The sequence below is a fragment of the Bombus vancouverensis genome, chromosome 4 (genome assembly GCF_051014615.1).
Source record: "Bombus vancouverensis nearcticus chromosome 4, iyBomVanc1_principal, whole genome shotgun sequence".
Taxonomy (NCBI): Eukaryota; Metazoa; Arthropoda; class Insecta; order Hymenoptera; family Apidae; genus Bombus; species Bombus vancouverensis.
In genome coordinates, this window is record NC_134914.1 from 6,914,974 (window position 1) to 6,928,381 (window position 13,408).

The window sequence follows — 13,408 nt, forward strand, 5'->3', positions numbered from 1 at the left end:
ATTTGTCTGTTTGATGTATTTCGAAAAGGTATTTTCAAAATCATATCTCTCTTTACCTTCCTGAAAGATATTTCCTTTAATTCAAACAATTAACATTATTACAAACGATACTCTCTTTTACAAATGACCAACACTATCTTCAGCACCTACTCGCTATCTATTTTCTTGGGAAAATAAAAAATAATTATATATATATATATATATATATATATATATATATATATATATATATATATGTCGGAGATGAAAGAACACCGGAGCCTTTGGAATTTTGGATAATCCCGCAACATTGTAACCTAGAGTCTACTATAGCTGTAATTAAACAATCTAGCTAGCCCGAGGACCCGCTATAAACCTTAAGATTTTGTTAATTAAGGTTCTACAAACGGACAAGCAGTCTTTGTCCCAAATTGACCAATTAACAGCAGCGTCAATTTCCCTCACTTCCCGAATGAAGACATCTCTCCACGAATCCGAGGATTTCATGCTCTTAGACACACCCCATCATAGTTTTCCTCGACAGCGTCACCGTGACGGAAAGGCACTTTCTCGCTGGTGTACGAGCTCTTGGACTAGTTAACTAACGTCTTGATATCAATTCCAACTTAGACTTCGACGAAGAAATAAGCCTACTAACCCGTTGACCGTGGATTCGTTGTTGGACCTAGGATCATTGTCATTAGCTTCTCGAATGTCTGATTACCGCGGTTATTTGTCAAATTCTGTAGTAGTCGTATTTGCACTAGTCAATGTCTTCTCCATTGCATAGCGACAATGTGTAGTTCAAATGAGGATTCGTTTCACGCCTCTAACCCTAATCATAATGAGAACTCGACATATATATATAAATAATACAGTAAAAATAACATAATTCCATATATGAATCTAAATTATTACGCTCTACAATGACAGCGATAGAGTGTTAACGTCAGCTGAAAACGCATCAAAAGCAAAGGAAATCTCAAAAAAATCTCACCTGAAGTTTCGCGTACAAAAATATTTTACCACGGTAATAGATAAAATTCTCTTCTGGGAAATAATTCCGTTTTAAATATTTGCAGCTATCTGTCAAAATGAATAAAACAGGGCGCAAGACAAAGGGAAGAAAAGAATAATGGTTGACAGAAAGAAAAATAGAAATCCCTCCCATGGTTGAAACGCAGCCTTGTTGCCTAGCTAACGTAAACGTTTTACTCGCCCACTGCATGGTCTATTAAAGCGAACGAGAATTGCAAATTACCTGCATTCGTTCGTCTGTCATGGCACATTGCGGTCAAGCGTCCCGGCGCCAGACGACGCCACAAATGCGGCACACCTCGTGTCTCCAGCGTCCACCGGAAACGTACAAATATATTCCTCGAGGAAAACCCTTTGTGTCTACCCCTTTTTCAACGAATCAACCTTCTTTTTCTATCTTTCGACTCTTTGAACATTCGTTGTTGCCGTTGGTCGATTGTAGGAACGCACATTGCAAGAGAAATATTCTTATCTTTTGTGCATTTTTATCGCGTGGTTTTAAATTTCTTTTTGGGTTGATGGTATTTTATATTAGAGCCATCAAAACGCGAAGAATGCAGAAGCGATTTATATCATTTCGCTTATCTTTGACTCTAGGTTCTCAAATTTAACGATGATACTTTATTACAAGAAAAACGAAAACAGAAGTTTCAAACTAAATCGAAGATCCAAAGGTTTTCCGGCCTCGGTATAAATCGCAGAATAGCGTAAACGCCGAAGAGTCGCGTCGATTTCAGTCATGTCGGTTCGAGTTAGGTTAGTTTCGTCTTTCAAAGACAGATTGTCGAGTAGGAAGTGGCTGCTGGCCAAAATCGACTGAATTTACTGCTGGACCACCCCTATAGTGCCGAGATTCTTACTATTACGTCGTAATTGCCTTGACAGACAGCTTATAAACGCGTTTTCAACTTTCGAGAGGATGGAGAGTGCCGAATTCCCATAAAATTAACATTTTATTCGGACCATTCATAACCACAGCTTGAATGTGATTGCAGTTTCAAACTTTTTAGGAGATTCCGCAGGCTTGCTGAGTCTTTTTTTTCATTTCACTGAGTTGTTTTTACTGTACCTCGGCGAATCTCTAATTTGCCTGAAATACGTCGAATCCAAATTCATAATTTACTGTGAATCGGGATACTTTATAAATTTTTCGATCTAATTTTTTCGGGAAAGAAGTATCCTGTGAAGAAATTTTATTACATATTTTCCATGTGTCTTTCGTATGCAGGGTTAGACCTTTGGCAATTGTAGCACGATTATTGGGATACCGTGTACAGTCGGTACGCACGAGAAATATCTACAGTCTACATGATAAAATTTATTCGTTTGTAACCAGGTTTAAGCTTGTAAATTCCAAACGTCCGGATCTTTGGAAGTATGTAGTTACGTGGATACATGGCTACATTTACGATATTAGATCGGTAGATGTTGACGGATAAATAAGCGGAGAACGGTGACTAGTACTTACTCGACCGATTCGAGTAGACTTAAATGAATCGATCGTTTAGCGCGAAAGGAACAAGCAATACGTCCGGGATTATGTAATGCGAACAGTCGCAAGAAAGGAGGCATTCCTTGCTCGTGTACTCAAGATTAGCAATGTTATTTATACGTATCTACTGTCTATTGAACAGTCTAATGCTTTCGAAAACGTTATTTATACCTAATATTGCATTACAATATTACGAACTTGTATTTGAATTTATCGAATATCGTATGTAATTTAAGGAATTGCGAAGGAAAATTAATTCTGTACTTTTAATTGTTTGCAGAAATGTTGAAATTTATATTTATAAAGTATGGCAAGTTGCATAATATTCACCTTGGAAAAGATATAGATAGAAATAGAAATGATGCTATATTCGTATAAAAAATTAAATTACATTGATTGTCCAGAGGTTCTTCAGTTTGTTAAACTTACTGCTCCGTTTAGGTCTTTCAGAAAATTCTTAATTTTCCACACAGACCTAATTATATTTTTAGTAGTTGAATTAATCGCATTTGCAGACGTTCTAATTTACTTGGCCATCGATTAAACTTATTCTGCGAGTCGCTTCCTGTATTCAAAAAGAAGTGGTAGAAATGCAGTACGTAATTGACTAATACCAATGGCACAGCGTTTGTGGTAACCCGTTGTTGTTACCAATTGCAGGTATTTGTTCATTTTATATTGTTGTATTTATTTTCATATCAAAGGGTGTCATCCCTACATAAATAAATGATAATAATAATTATCATAATTATATATACAGTATCATTGTAATAATTGTTATTATTATTATCAGATAAAGCCTTTCCGTAATTCTGCTCTTTCCTGCGAAACCTTTATGAGAAACTGTATTCCTATCACTAGTAATTAATAAAAAAAGAACAATTTTGAAGGGGCGTGTATAGGTAGATAAACTAATGTTTACAGTTCTAGAAGAAGAACGATCAGGAAAATCGCTTTTCTTGAATTCGTTCCAGGTCTATATTGGATCTACGCGAATCTACATAATGGATCTGCATGTAATGGATCTCGTTTGAATTCTGTCCAGATCTAGAATTAATGTACGTACATGTTCGATTTAGAATCGCTTGCATCGGAATCTAGTTTCATCCAATGGCACAGGATTCGTTTATCATTATTAGGTAATCAACTTTCTTATTAGTGGTAATTTATTGCAAATACTTCCTATAAAAATGTGCATAATAATTTGCATTATACATACAACTTGTTTCTTTTTATATTAGCAATACAAGTATTGCTAATATAATATATAGTAATAGTTATATTATAAATACAAGTATCTTATTTAATTCTCAACGCGAGAATTGATTGTAATTTTAATAAATAAATAAAAAAAAAATAAAAAGTATCTTATTTAAGTCTTCATTACAAGTCCTGAAAAAAATGTCTTTCGTAGCTAAATGGTCGAGTTAATTAATTAACAAATCCTATTTCAAATATATTTTTTAGAAAATTTACTTCTCCGAGTTCTATTACTCTTCTATCGTGCATACACAATACACAACGAGGACAGCTCGAAGCCATCGCTTAGCGAGAGAATTCTCTCCCACCGAAAGTCCTGACTCGGCCCTGGGGAGAATCGAATCGTTTTCTTCTTGTTGTGTCGGCGTCGGCGGTGTCGGCATTCCAAAGACCGAACACGATGCAAGAGAACGGCCACAGCCGGCCACCTATCGTACTCGCTCTCACTTCGTGCTGCAGTTTCGCGTTCCTTTATGATTCTGCGTTCCATCAATAAAATCCACCCTCTAGCTCTTCTCTTTTCTTCACCTCTTCCTGCCTCGCCTTATTGTTTTCTCACCATCCGGACCACTCGATTAGCCTTCTTACACCCAGTTCTACTAAAAAAGAAAATTTTAAGGCAATTTTCTGTCGTAAATCGACTATTTTCCCGAGCTGCTGAGAAAAACAAGATTCGACAGCTGTGACCGTGACTGAATGGGCTGACGACACGGACCGATCGATAGGAGCGAAAGACTAGAGGGCATAATGCTCTAGCGCGCAGCTGGCGATCGAAAGAAAGGAAAGTTCACAGCCGTAAAGCGTGATTTTAGCTCGTGACCCTACCTGCTGAACTCATTTCCACGCGCAGCTACCTCATATTCTTTGCAGTTTCGTGCAACCGGTAGTTCCGTTGATATCAGGGATCAAATTTATCGAAATAGATGTGTCAAGTGATCTTCGAAATATTAAGTTGGCAGTTCAAACTAAATATTTCTAGTAGTATATTATTAGGGTGGAACGAAAAAAAAAATTAAAATTATGTGACTATTTTTTTGTAGTAAAAGAACCACTCTTTCAGATTAAGCATAGGAAGCAAAAGATTTAATTTTCGTTCGAATGAATTTTTAGTTTTCTACGCAAACAAAACAGTTTTAGGTAAATAGATTCCGTTGAAGATTTTTGTATTCACAATATTTTAATTACTTATGATATTTCAGTTCTCATAAATTTTGTTTTTGAAATAGTATAATTCTATATAATATTCATGGTATTTCCGTCATCCGCTGTATAATACGATTAATCCTTTGATTATTTGCAGTATTAACATTAATTAATGAGCATTGTTTGTTTGATTGTTTACAATAATAACATTAATTAATAATCCTGTTATCTTGTTTTAATTTAGAAAAAAATTTTTTTTTTTATTTATTTAGTTACATTTTACAATTTGTCCAGTAGGACATTTGGTAAAATATTATAGCTTAGTGGTATAATAATATAACACGTGGATGGCTACCCCCAGTGGGATACCATCTTCGAATTTAGAAAAAATGACTGTGCATTTTGTCGTGACACGTTGTTTATCAATGAATACACGTTTGTTCTATCAACGACACGCTTCTTGAAGAGTTCCAGCAAAATCCATCTAAAAATGCATAAGATTTCATACACATAAATAAGACTCAAGGTCGCGTAAGTAGTTGGCGAATTTTTTTAGCGTCACGTGTGCTTGTTTTAAATAGGAAAAAAGTTAATAAATTTCTTTTTGCTGAATATACTAGACGAAACCAGTGAGTGACGTTTTATTGTAATATATCTTGAAAATATCCCTTTTAATGACTGTTAAATTTAAAACGTTCACGTGTTCAACGCATGATGTAACACGTTTACATAACACTCAGAGAAGTTTTTTTAAATTCCTATATCCAAGAATTGTTTTAATTCAAAATTTACGATTTTCCTTGTGTTTGATATTTATTACATACTACATCACTACCAAGTAATGACACACATAAACGCTACATTACTCGTAAAATATTATCGTTGTCCATTTATTATAGAACGAATTTATATATAGGGATAATTATTAAAGTTTTAAAGTTTAAAGTCTAACATGGTTTTTTAACATTTTTACACAAATAAAATTTCATCAAATCGAGCCATTGAAGATGATCAGAAGAACCAATTGTTCGTACGAAACTTTCTGAGTGGAGTTATTTAAAAAAAATTGCCTGGCCAGTCGATTCGACTGGCCGCTTCCTCTCCGCAAATCGCTATCTGCGAACGTTCAGGAAACGTTCGAGGATCGACCTTGGCCCGCCACGACTCTGCAGAATGGTATTAACAAGATTTCGGCACGTGCGTCGGAACTCTGACCGAGCAGGCCGTACGCGTGGCCTTTCGGCTCCCCTAATCATCATAGTCGAAAAACGGCCTAAAAGTTAGCATCTCCTAAGCGAAATTCGATCTTTCGATCTTAACGTTGGAAAAATATTTTTCTTTATGAAATGAAAATCTTCCGATATGTAGAAATCTAATTATATATGCATATAACTATAGCTGCTCCGAAATGTATGCGAATATATGAAAATTTCTAAAGTACAGAAGATTATCGATCTATGAAACGTAGAATTCTTTTTCATATAGTTCTGTAATTGGAGGATATACAGAAATAAGATTATGACATTTTAGAGCAATAAATATCGATACTAGCATAATGTAAAAAATTCTTGATCTATAATACCTCTATTGACAGTAGTAATACATTTATATGAATATTCATAACAAACTATATATAATTTTTTGGGAGAGGAAGCTTTATAAACCGCTTCAAAATATGAAAGATTTTTATAGCATTCAGAGAAAATGCGTATGAACACGCGAACACACGATTTGGTCACAGACATTGCGAGTTCGAAATTGAAACCTGGATGATTTACCTAGATCACGCTGATCCCGAAATCATGGCAAACAACGACAACCATTTTTATAGCTGTTTCTTCGTATTGCCGGCGTCGATTGTCTAGAGGTAAAAAATGGATTGCCTCGAATTTAAGCGATCGAGTCACGCGATACATAATCAACTCCCAGTTCGATGTTTTATGAGCTTTTAATTTTTCTATCTTCTCTTTTTAAAGGACAAAAGAAGAAATAGAAATGAGAATACTCGTGATATATATCCAGCCATAACTTTTCGAAAATGAATAATTAAATTCTAAAGTATTTTTTTAATTTGATATTTCATATTTATTAATACCCGCAATAAATTCTTAAATATTTTACATCTTCAGTTGGAACATTAAAGAACATGAGAAAATTCCAATTAAATATTTAACATTTCTTTAGTTGTAAAGAATATCTAAATATGTATTTATTTTTGTGAATTATCCAAATTCTTCTAGCTTTATTAATTAAACAAATTTCGTAATTCCGAAATGGATTAAAACATACGAAAAGAATTAAAATCCGCGGATTCCCCAAGGAACGCGGATTCGGTTCCATCTGGATCGCTTCCGGTTCTCAATGTTAACTGTGAGTTTTTAATTGCACAAATAAAGAACAACATGCGCGCAAAGGGCAGCTCTTTTCGTTCCAACTCCTTGTGCCCTTGACAGATGCCGAGTGTGTTCGCGATTATGCTCTAAGATCGGGCTTACATACACGCAAACGCAATAATAAGAGTCCGTGCCCCTGCTCGAGTCCTACTCGTACCCGGTTCCTCTGATATTATTCTTCAGACATCCTTTCTCTTTTTCGTCTTTCTCTGGTTAAGACTTCTCCTCTACTCTAGTTTCTTCGTCATTTTCTTCTTTTGGTCTTGTTACAGCGCACCTTTGCATTCTTTCTCCGCCTTTCTCTCCTCTCACGAGTGATCTTTTTCGTTTTGTTACTTCCTTTCTGTCTCAACCTTGCGGTGTTTCTCGTCTTCAATATTTCCATGTGTTTTACGTGTTTAGGAATATTTTAGGAAAAGATTTTTTGTCGATCGTAAGATCGTTTTATGTTTTTGTCGGAAGAATGACTACTTTTTGCCGAATTGGCTAACACTTTTCTTTGCTAGTTTCCTTTTTTTTTTCATTTTTCGTTCCTTCCGACGCGAACTATTATATATTTAGATCGTTACTCGCCCAAACCGAAGATTCAATCATATGATGTCATAGATGTATGTAAATATGCATGATTCGCAATATAACGCATCGTTAACATTTTCTTGACCTCTCTCACACACGCTTACACGCGTTTGAGTTAGCTGCTCAGTTTATGCAGATTCATATTTTTTTATTGGGCGCAACTTTTCTATAGAAATGAAACTTAAATAGGGCAATTTATTTCAATTGTTATATATGCAAATATTGTATTATACTTGAAGTATAATCTGTGCGATGGACAGATTTCAATATTGAAATATCTAAATGGATTTTTTAAGCGATCTAAATGTCACTTTAAATGAAAATATCTTTTTATTCGTTTATTTTGTGATCTTTTATTATATGTATTTATATGTTTTATGAAACTCTATGTTTTCTTCAAACCATGTCAAACACATCTTCATCATATATTCAATACCAAATTTATATCTCCAAATCGATTTTTCCCTTACGTCTCGTCGCGCTGTCGTTGGAATCGAATGACCTTTTTGACGAGTAATTTTTTATCAGATTTATCGCCATGCATTTTCATTTGCCCCTGAATGGCGCTAGGTGATGCAACCGTGAGATTGTAAGCCAAACCAAGCCACACGAGGAGATACGGTACTCTGGTGAACAAACTAAATTTTTCTGCCATTCGATAGTCCCATGGAAGAATGTAATGAAAATTCTGTCGATCTTCATCGAATGCTACAATTGTTGCTATAATAGATTGCAAAGGTCAGATCCTCCTGAAATGTGTACATAAATATAAGTATTCTATTTCATTAGTTGTGTCCATAAAAATATGGATTTAGAAAGAATCGAATGCTGTGCAAATTCTATATTTCGTACCTTTTATAACAAATAAACTTTATAAGATAATTGAAACCATATGGTTACTTTTATTTTTAATAATAGTTTTTGTATTAGTAGAAATAAACCCTGAAAAAGTCTAAAACGTATAAACTTTAGCTCCACTGATTTTAGTTTAAATTTAATTCTCTTTTATATACGGTGTATCGCTTAATTCGTGTATGACTTCATATTGCGAAATATCATGTTCAGCAGTCTATGTATTTAAATTCTAGAAATTCTTTGTCCGTGCTTACACGCGAGCATAGACGAATTACATGGAGTTTTAACGAGTTGTGAAATACTTTCTCGTTATCATGATATTTTGAATTTAATAATCCAGCCTTTCGAAAGAGGAACAATGTGTGCAACAGAATTTAATACAATTACGTTAAATTAAATTTTAATATATTCATACTTTAATGTAATAAAGTATATTAAAATCATAGAATAATTTCCATGAAAGCAATTGTTTTTTTATGCTCTTATGAATCTACTTGGAAATTAGAAAAAGAGAAACAAGATTTTTCTCAATATAAAGGAGAAAATAGATAGATAAATCAATTGAACAATTATATTTAAAATAATACAGAACAAAAATAAAAATAATTGAAATCCTATATTACGATTAAAGTAAAAATTAGAGAACAGGAATTACGGATTCATAGTAAAATAACCATAAAGCAAGACCAGTGAAAAAAGCTCAATTTATAATTCTACAAAACATTTTTTAACGTGAATCCTGATCTTGCTTTTATCGCATCGAGAAATGCATCTGAACTTACAAATTAATCCGATACAAAATGAACAAATCTAGAGCAAAAATGAAAAGAAAAAATAATTCAACGGTTGCAGGAAAAAATTATTCATGAAACCAGTTCTTCGATTAATCAGTTAAATGTCCTTTGCATCATATGCATAATCACAGTAGAAACGTTTTTTAAATGTATATTACTTGGAGTTTCGAGTGGAACGAGTTTCAAGAGAGAAACAGCTGAAGATGGCTTCACGACACACGCGGGCATCTGTTCGTTGGCCACCTGTCGGCAGGTGCAAAACGTACAGCCCGTTACCTTCTACTCCTGTATCAATTGGCCCTTTTGTTTTCGCTGCTACCACCACCATTCCCGTTTTACTACGTACTACGTGCGTACGACACGCGTACGTCGCTGTTCCGGATGTTATCGACTCGACCACAGACCCATGGTGGTCCTTTCTCCCCCATGATAAAACCCTTTAAGCTTCAGCCATATAAACAGGAAGTATCTTACACCCCCTCCTCTTGCCTATTTATTTTGTATTCAGACACAGATTGCGAATAATTCTTTGGGAACACCTGCGTGTTGAATGAACCTTTATTCTTTTTAAACTCGGCCTAGTTCCGCTGTTTCTTGTCCTTTGGTATTTTATGGATTTCAGTTTGGTTCGTTTCGAAGGTTTTTATTGATTGAAAGTATAGCGAGATATGCCAGATATGTCGTTCGTTCTAGCGTCAGTTTGTTCTAAAAATATATAGAACAATTTTTATATCGACAATATTCGAACACCACGATATCTGACAAATACGATGTAAAAATTATTTAACGAGTATTGACTTAGAATGGATGGAATAGATATTGATTTAGGTAAAACGTGTATAAAGATAAAAATAGTAGCAACGCGCGCTTTGAAGATCACTTTTTAAATCTTCGATACATCGTTGGGCCACACTTGCAACACTTCATTTTAATTTTTACTTTGTATCTTGTATCTTACACGTTGATGATCATCGATGATATTTATCGCATAGATTGTTGAATACAAATTATTAACGTACTAAATACGTAAATAAGTATTTATTTCAATAACATGGCATCCTTATTTCAGGCTGCGATACTTCAGCAGACTGCCGAATACATATACCAGCTGGAGCAAGAGAAAACCCAACTGCTGTCACAGAACTGTCAATTAAAGCGACTGGTGAATCAACACGAGGGTGGTGATGTTCCGATCAAGAAACGCAAACCGGACAATCAAGGTGAGTGTGTTCACTTTGATCTAAAGGAAATTGACAATTGTATTTATAACGATTATGATGTGTCATTAACTAAATAGTATGTATCTTAAGTTGAAACTATACAATACGTCTTAAACGTATACAAAATTGCGAATCAAATATTTGTATGATTTTACTACGACCATAAAACTAATCTATCACTCTTGGAGGAAGAACGCAATCTGCGAACGGACGATCACTAATTTACCCGCGTCATCAGAATAACTTGCTTTATGATACTGACTCATCGGGAAGATTCGTCGAGGAATTTTTTAATTTGTCGGTCGAAAGTGGTGTGGAGATTAATATAGGAGTCGTTCGTCATTTTCGTGCGAGTAATTACATTCCTGCAGGCTCTGCCGGATATTCTATTCTGTTCACAAGAGGGAAGAAATCGCAATTCGATCGATAGGATCGAAACTTCGTTTACTTTCCTTTGACTCTCACGGCGCGGCGCGATTAAATTTTCAATCTTACGCATCGGATAAAAATAGGGATGCTTCCTCTTTGTCTACGAAATCATTGATTTCCACGGGCTAATAAATTATTTGAATATAATAAGCGTTGATTTTGTGATCGTCATTCTTACATTTATGATAAGTTTATAAACTCATAGCCTTTATACAAACTTCCATCTCATGATTATTGAAAAGAGATATGACGAAGGAAATTTTATTAAAAAAAAAAAAAAACATACACACGCACACGATTTAAAAATTCTCAGCGCGTTATTAATTAATTCCTCATTTTTTAGTTTTATTTTATAATTCCAGTGCAAGTAATATCCTTATTAAGAATGAATTTATTTATTAGATATTATATATTTGTTTTATTATATTTATTATTATTAATTTAGAAGTCTCGAATATATCATATATAAAATATTAACACATTGTATTCTAGATAATAGTTTACTTTCAGAAGTTAGTTTTGTGAATTCTATTCTCTTCGATCAAATCGACGATATGAAATACATTTAGAAAGGTTAAATAGTGTAGAACTTAATCTACTTTTGCTATATGTGATTAAGTAATGAATTATCGATGGAATTTGTTTGTTTCAGGAGGTGTCGTGGTTAGTCTACCAATGCACGTTAGCGAAAGCGGTGACGAAGGATTGGGCAGCATGTCCCCAGAACCATTGTCGGTAATAACGGTGACCACAGAGGGACATTCTGTGGTCAACAGTGAGGTGGTAGAACTCAGACGACAGTTGGAAAGGGAACGTCACGCGAGGTTGCATCTAGAGAAGCAGATGAGAGCTATACAGAGTCAACTATACCCGGAAAGATTCAGGGATAATCAACTGATCACTTATCAGCCTCACGAGGTAAATTATTAAATAATGTTCTTCTTTGTATTGCATTGATAATAAATAATATAGTACATAAAAATTTCTCTTAATTTGTGAGAACAATGTGTAAAATATGAAGAGGGTGAAATTCTTAATTCCTGTTCTTCAGGTGATTGAACATACGGACAACGTGATCGCTCAAGAGACAGAGGAAGCGGTAGCGGCACTGCAGGTAGTTTCCGTGGTGTCCTTGGCACCGGTTGGCACGACGCAGACCGTGGACACGTCTAGTCCGGATCCAAGTTCACCACCTCTGTCTCCACAACCCGCCGATATGGTACCGGAAGAGATCAAGGAGGAAGAGACTGGACCAGGTTCGCCGAAGATTGTAACGTTTGGTCAGAACCAGGTGTTCTCCGCAATTGACGAACAGACAACCGGTGACTCTTTTTCCTCGTCGAGTCGTGTCACGTACGCCACGACTACGGGGGAGTTTAAAAACGCGTCACCTCAATATATCACCACCAGCCCCAGCAGGCCTTTCTCACCGACCGCGGAGCCGCAACGACTACCAAGCGTCCTCGAGGCTGCTATGAAAGCGGAACCGAAAGTAGAAGTTGAGAGGTGAGTGTTCTGGTTTCCTGTTTTTTATTTTCTGTTAATATTATTATACGTATTAATATATTAATATTGCTGGTTACATTATGAGTGGATGCAGATTTGTATTTTTAGGAGAATAATTAAAGAAACAGAACTGTATATTTTTGTATATTATATGGGTTCTGTGTATTTTTATATCTTTGTACATATATAATAATATAAAAAATATAAACATAAAAGTCTGTAACATATTTATAGTGCAACTCGTTCCCAGCTTCTGTTTATATGTAACCTCCTTTATAGGTATTAGAAAACTTATAAATAATTAATAATATTGTATTGTAATGTATGAATAAATATTAATTATAAAATAATAATTTGAAATAAATAAAAATATAACATTCTATATATGCATTGAATTTTATATGTATTAAATATACTGTATATAAATTATAGATATAACAAATTTTATAAAAAAGTATAAAAATAATGCCAAACAGAACGGTTTAATAAATTGATTATTCTATAGGTGGAGTCAATTTTTAATATTAATTTCGTATAATATATCACATCTTATATAATAAGAACATTTCTGGAAAAGGCAATGTGTCTTAACAAATTTAAAATATGCTATCGTTTTACTTACAAGATATAAATGTTTCAATTTTACGATGAACTTTACGTGATACATTTATGTAGCCTGCATTTAGTATGTAGGGTAAATGTCAAGGTAAATAGTAACACATG

At 34.5% G+C, this 13,408-nt stretch overlaps 1 protein-coding gene across 2 annotated transcripts in view; it reads left to right on the forward strand.

Annotated features, from left to right (window-relative positions):
* The window catches only part of crp (transcription factor cropped), a 154,189-nt gene that overhangs the window by 130,052 nt on the left and 10,729 nt on the right, over nucleotides 1-13,408 (forward strand). For both annotated transcript variants that reach the window (XM_033334257.2, XM_076618322.1), the window contains exons 3-5: nucleotides 10,600-10,750; nucleotides 11,832-12,097; nucleotides 12,231-12,685. In XM_033334257.2, the coding sequence (XP_033190148.1) occupies nucleotides 10,600-10,750; nucleotides 11,832-12,097; nucleotides 12,231-12,685 (872 nt within the window). The remainder of the gene's footprint in view (nucleotides 1-10,599; nucleotides 10,751-11,831; nucleotides 12,098-12,230; nucleotides 12,686-13,408) is intronic.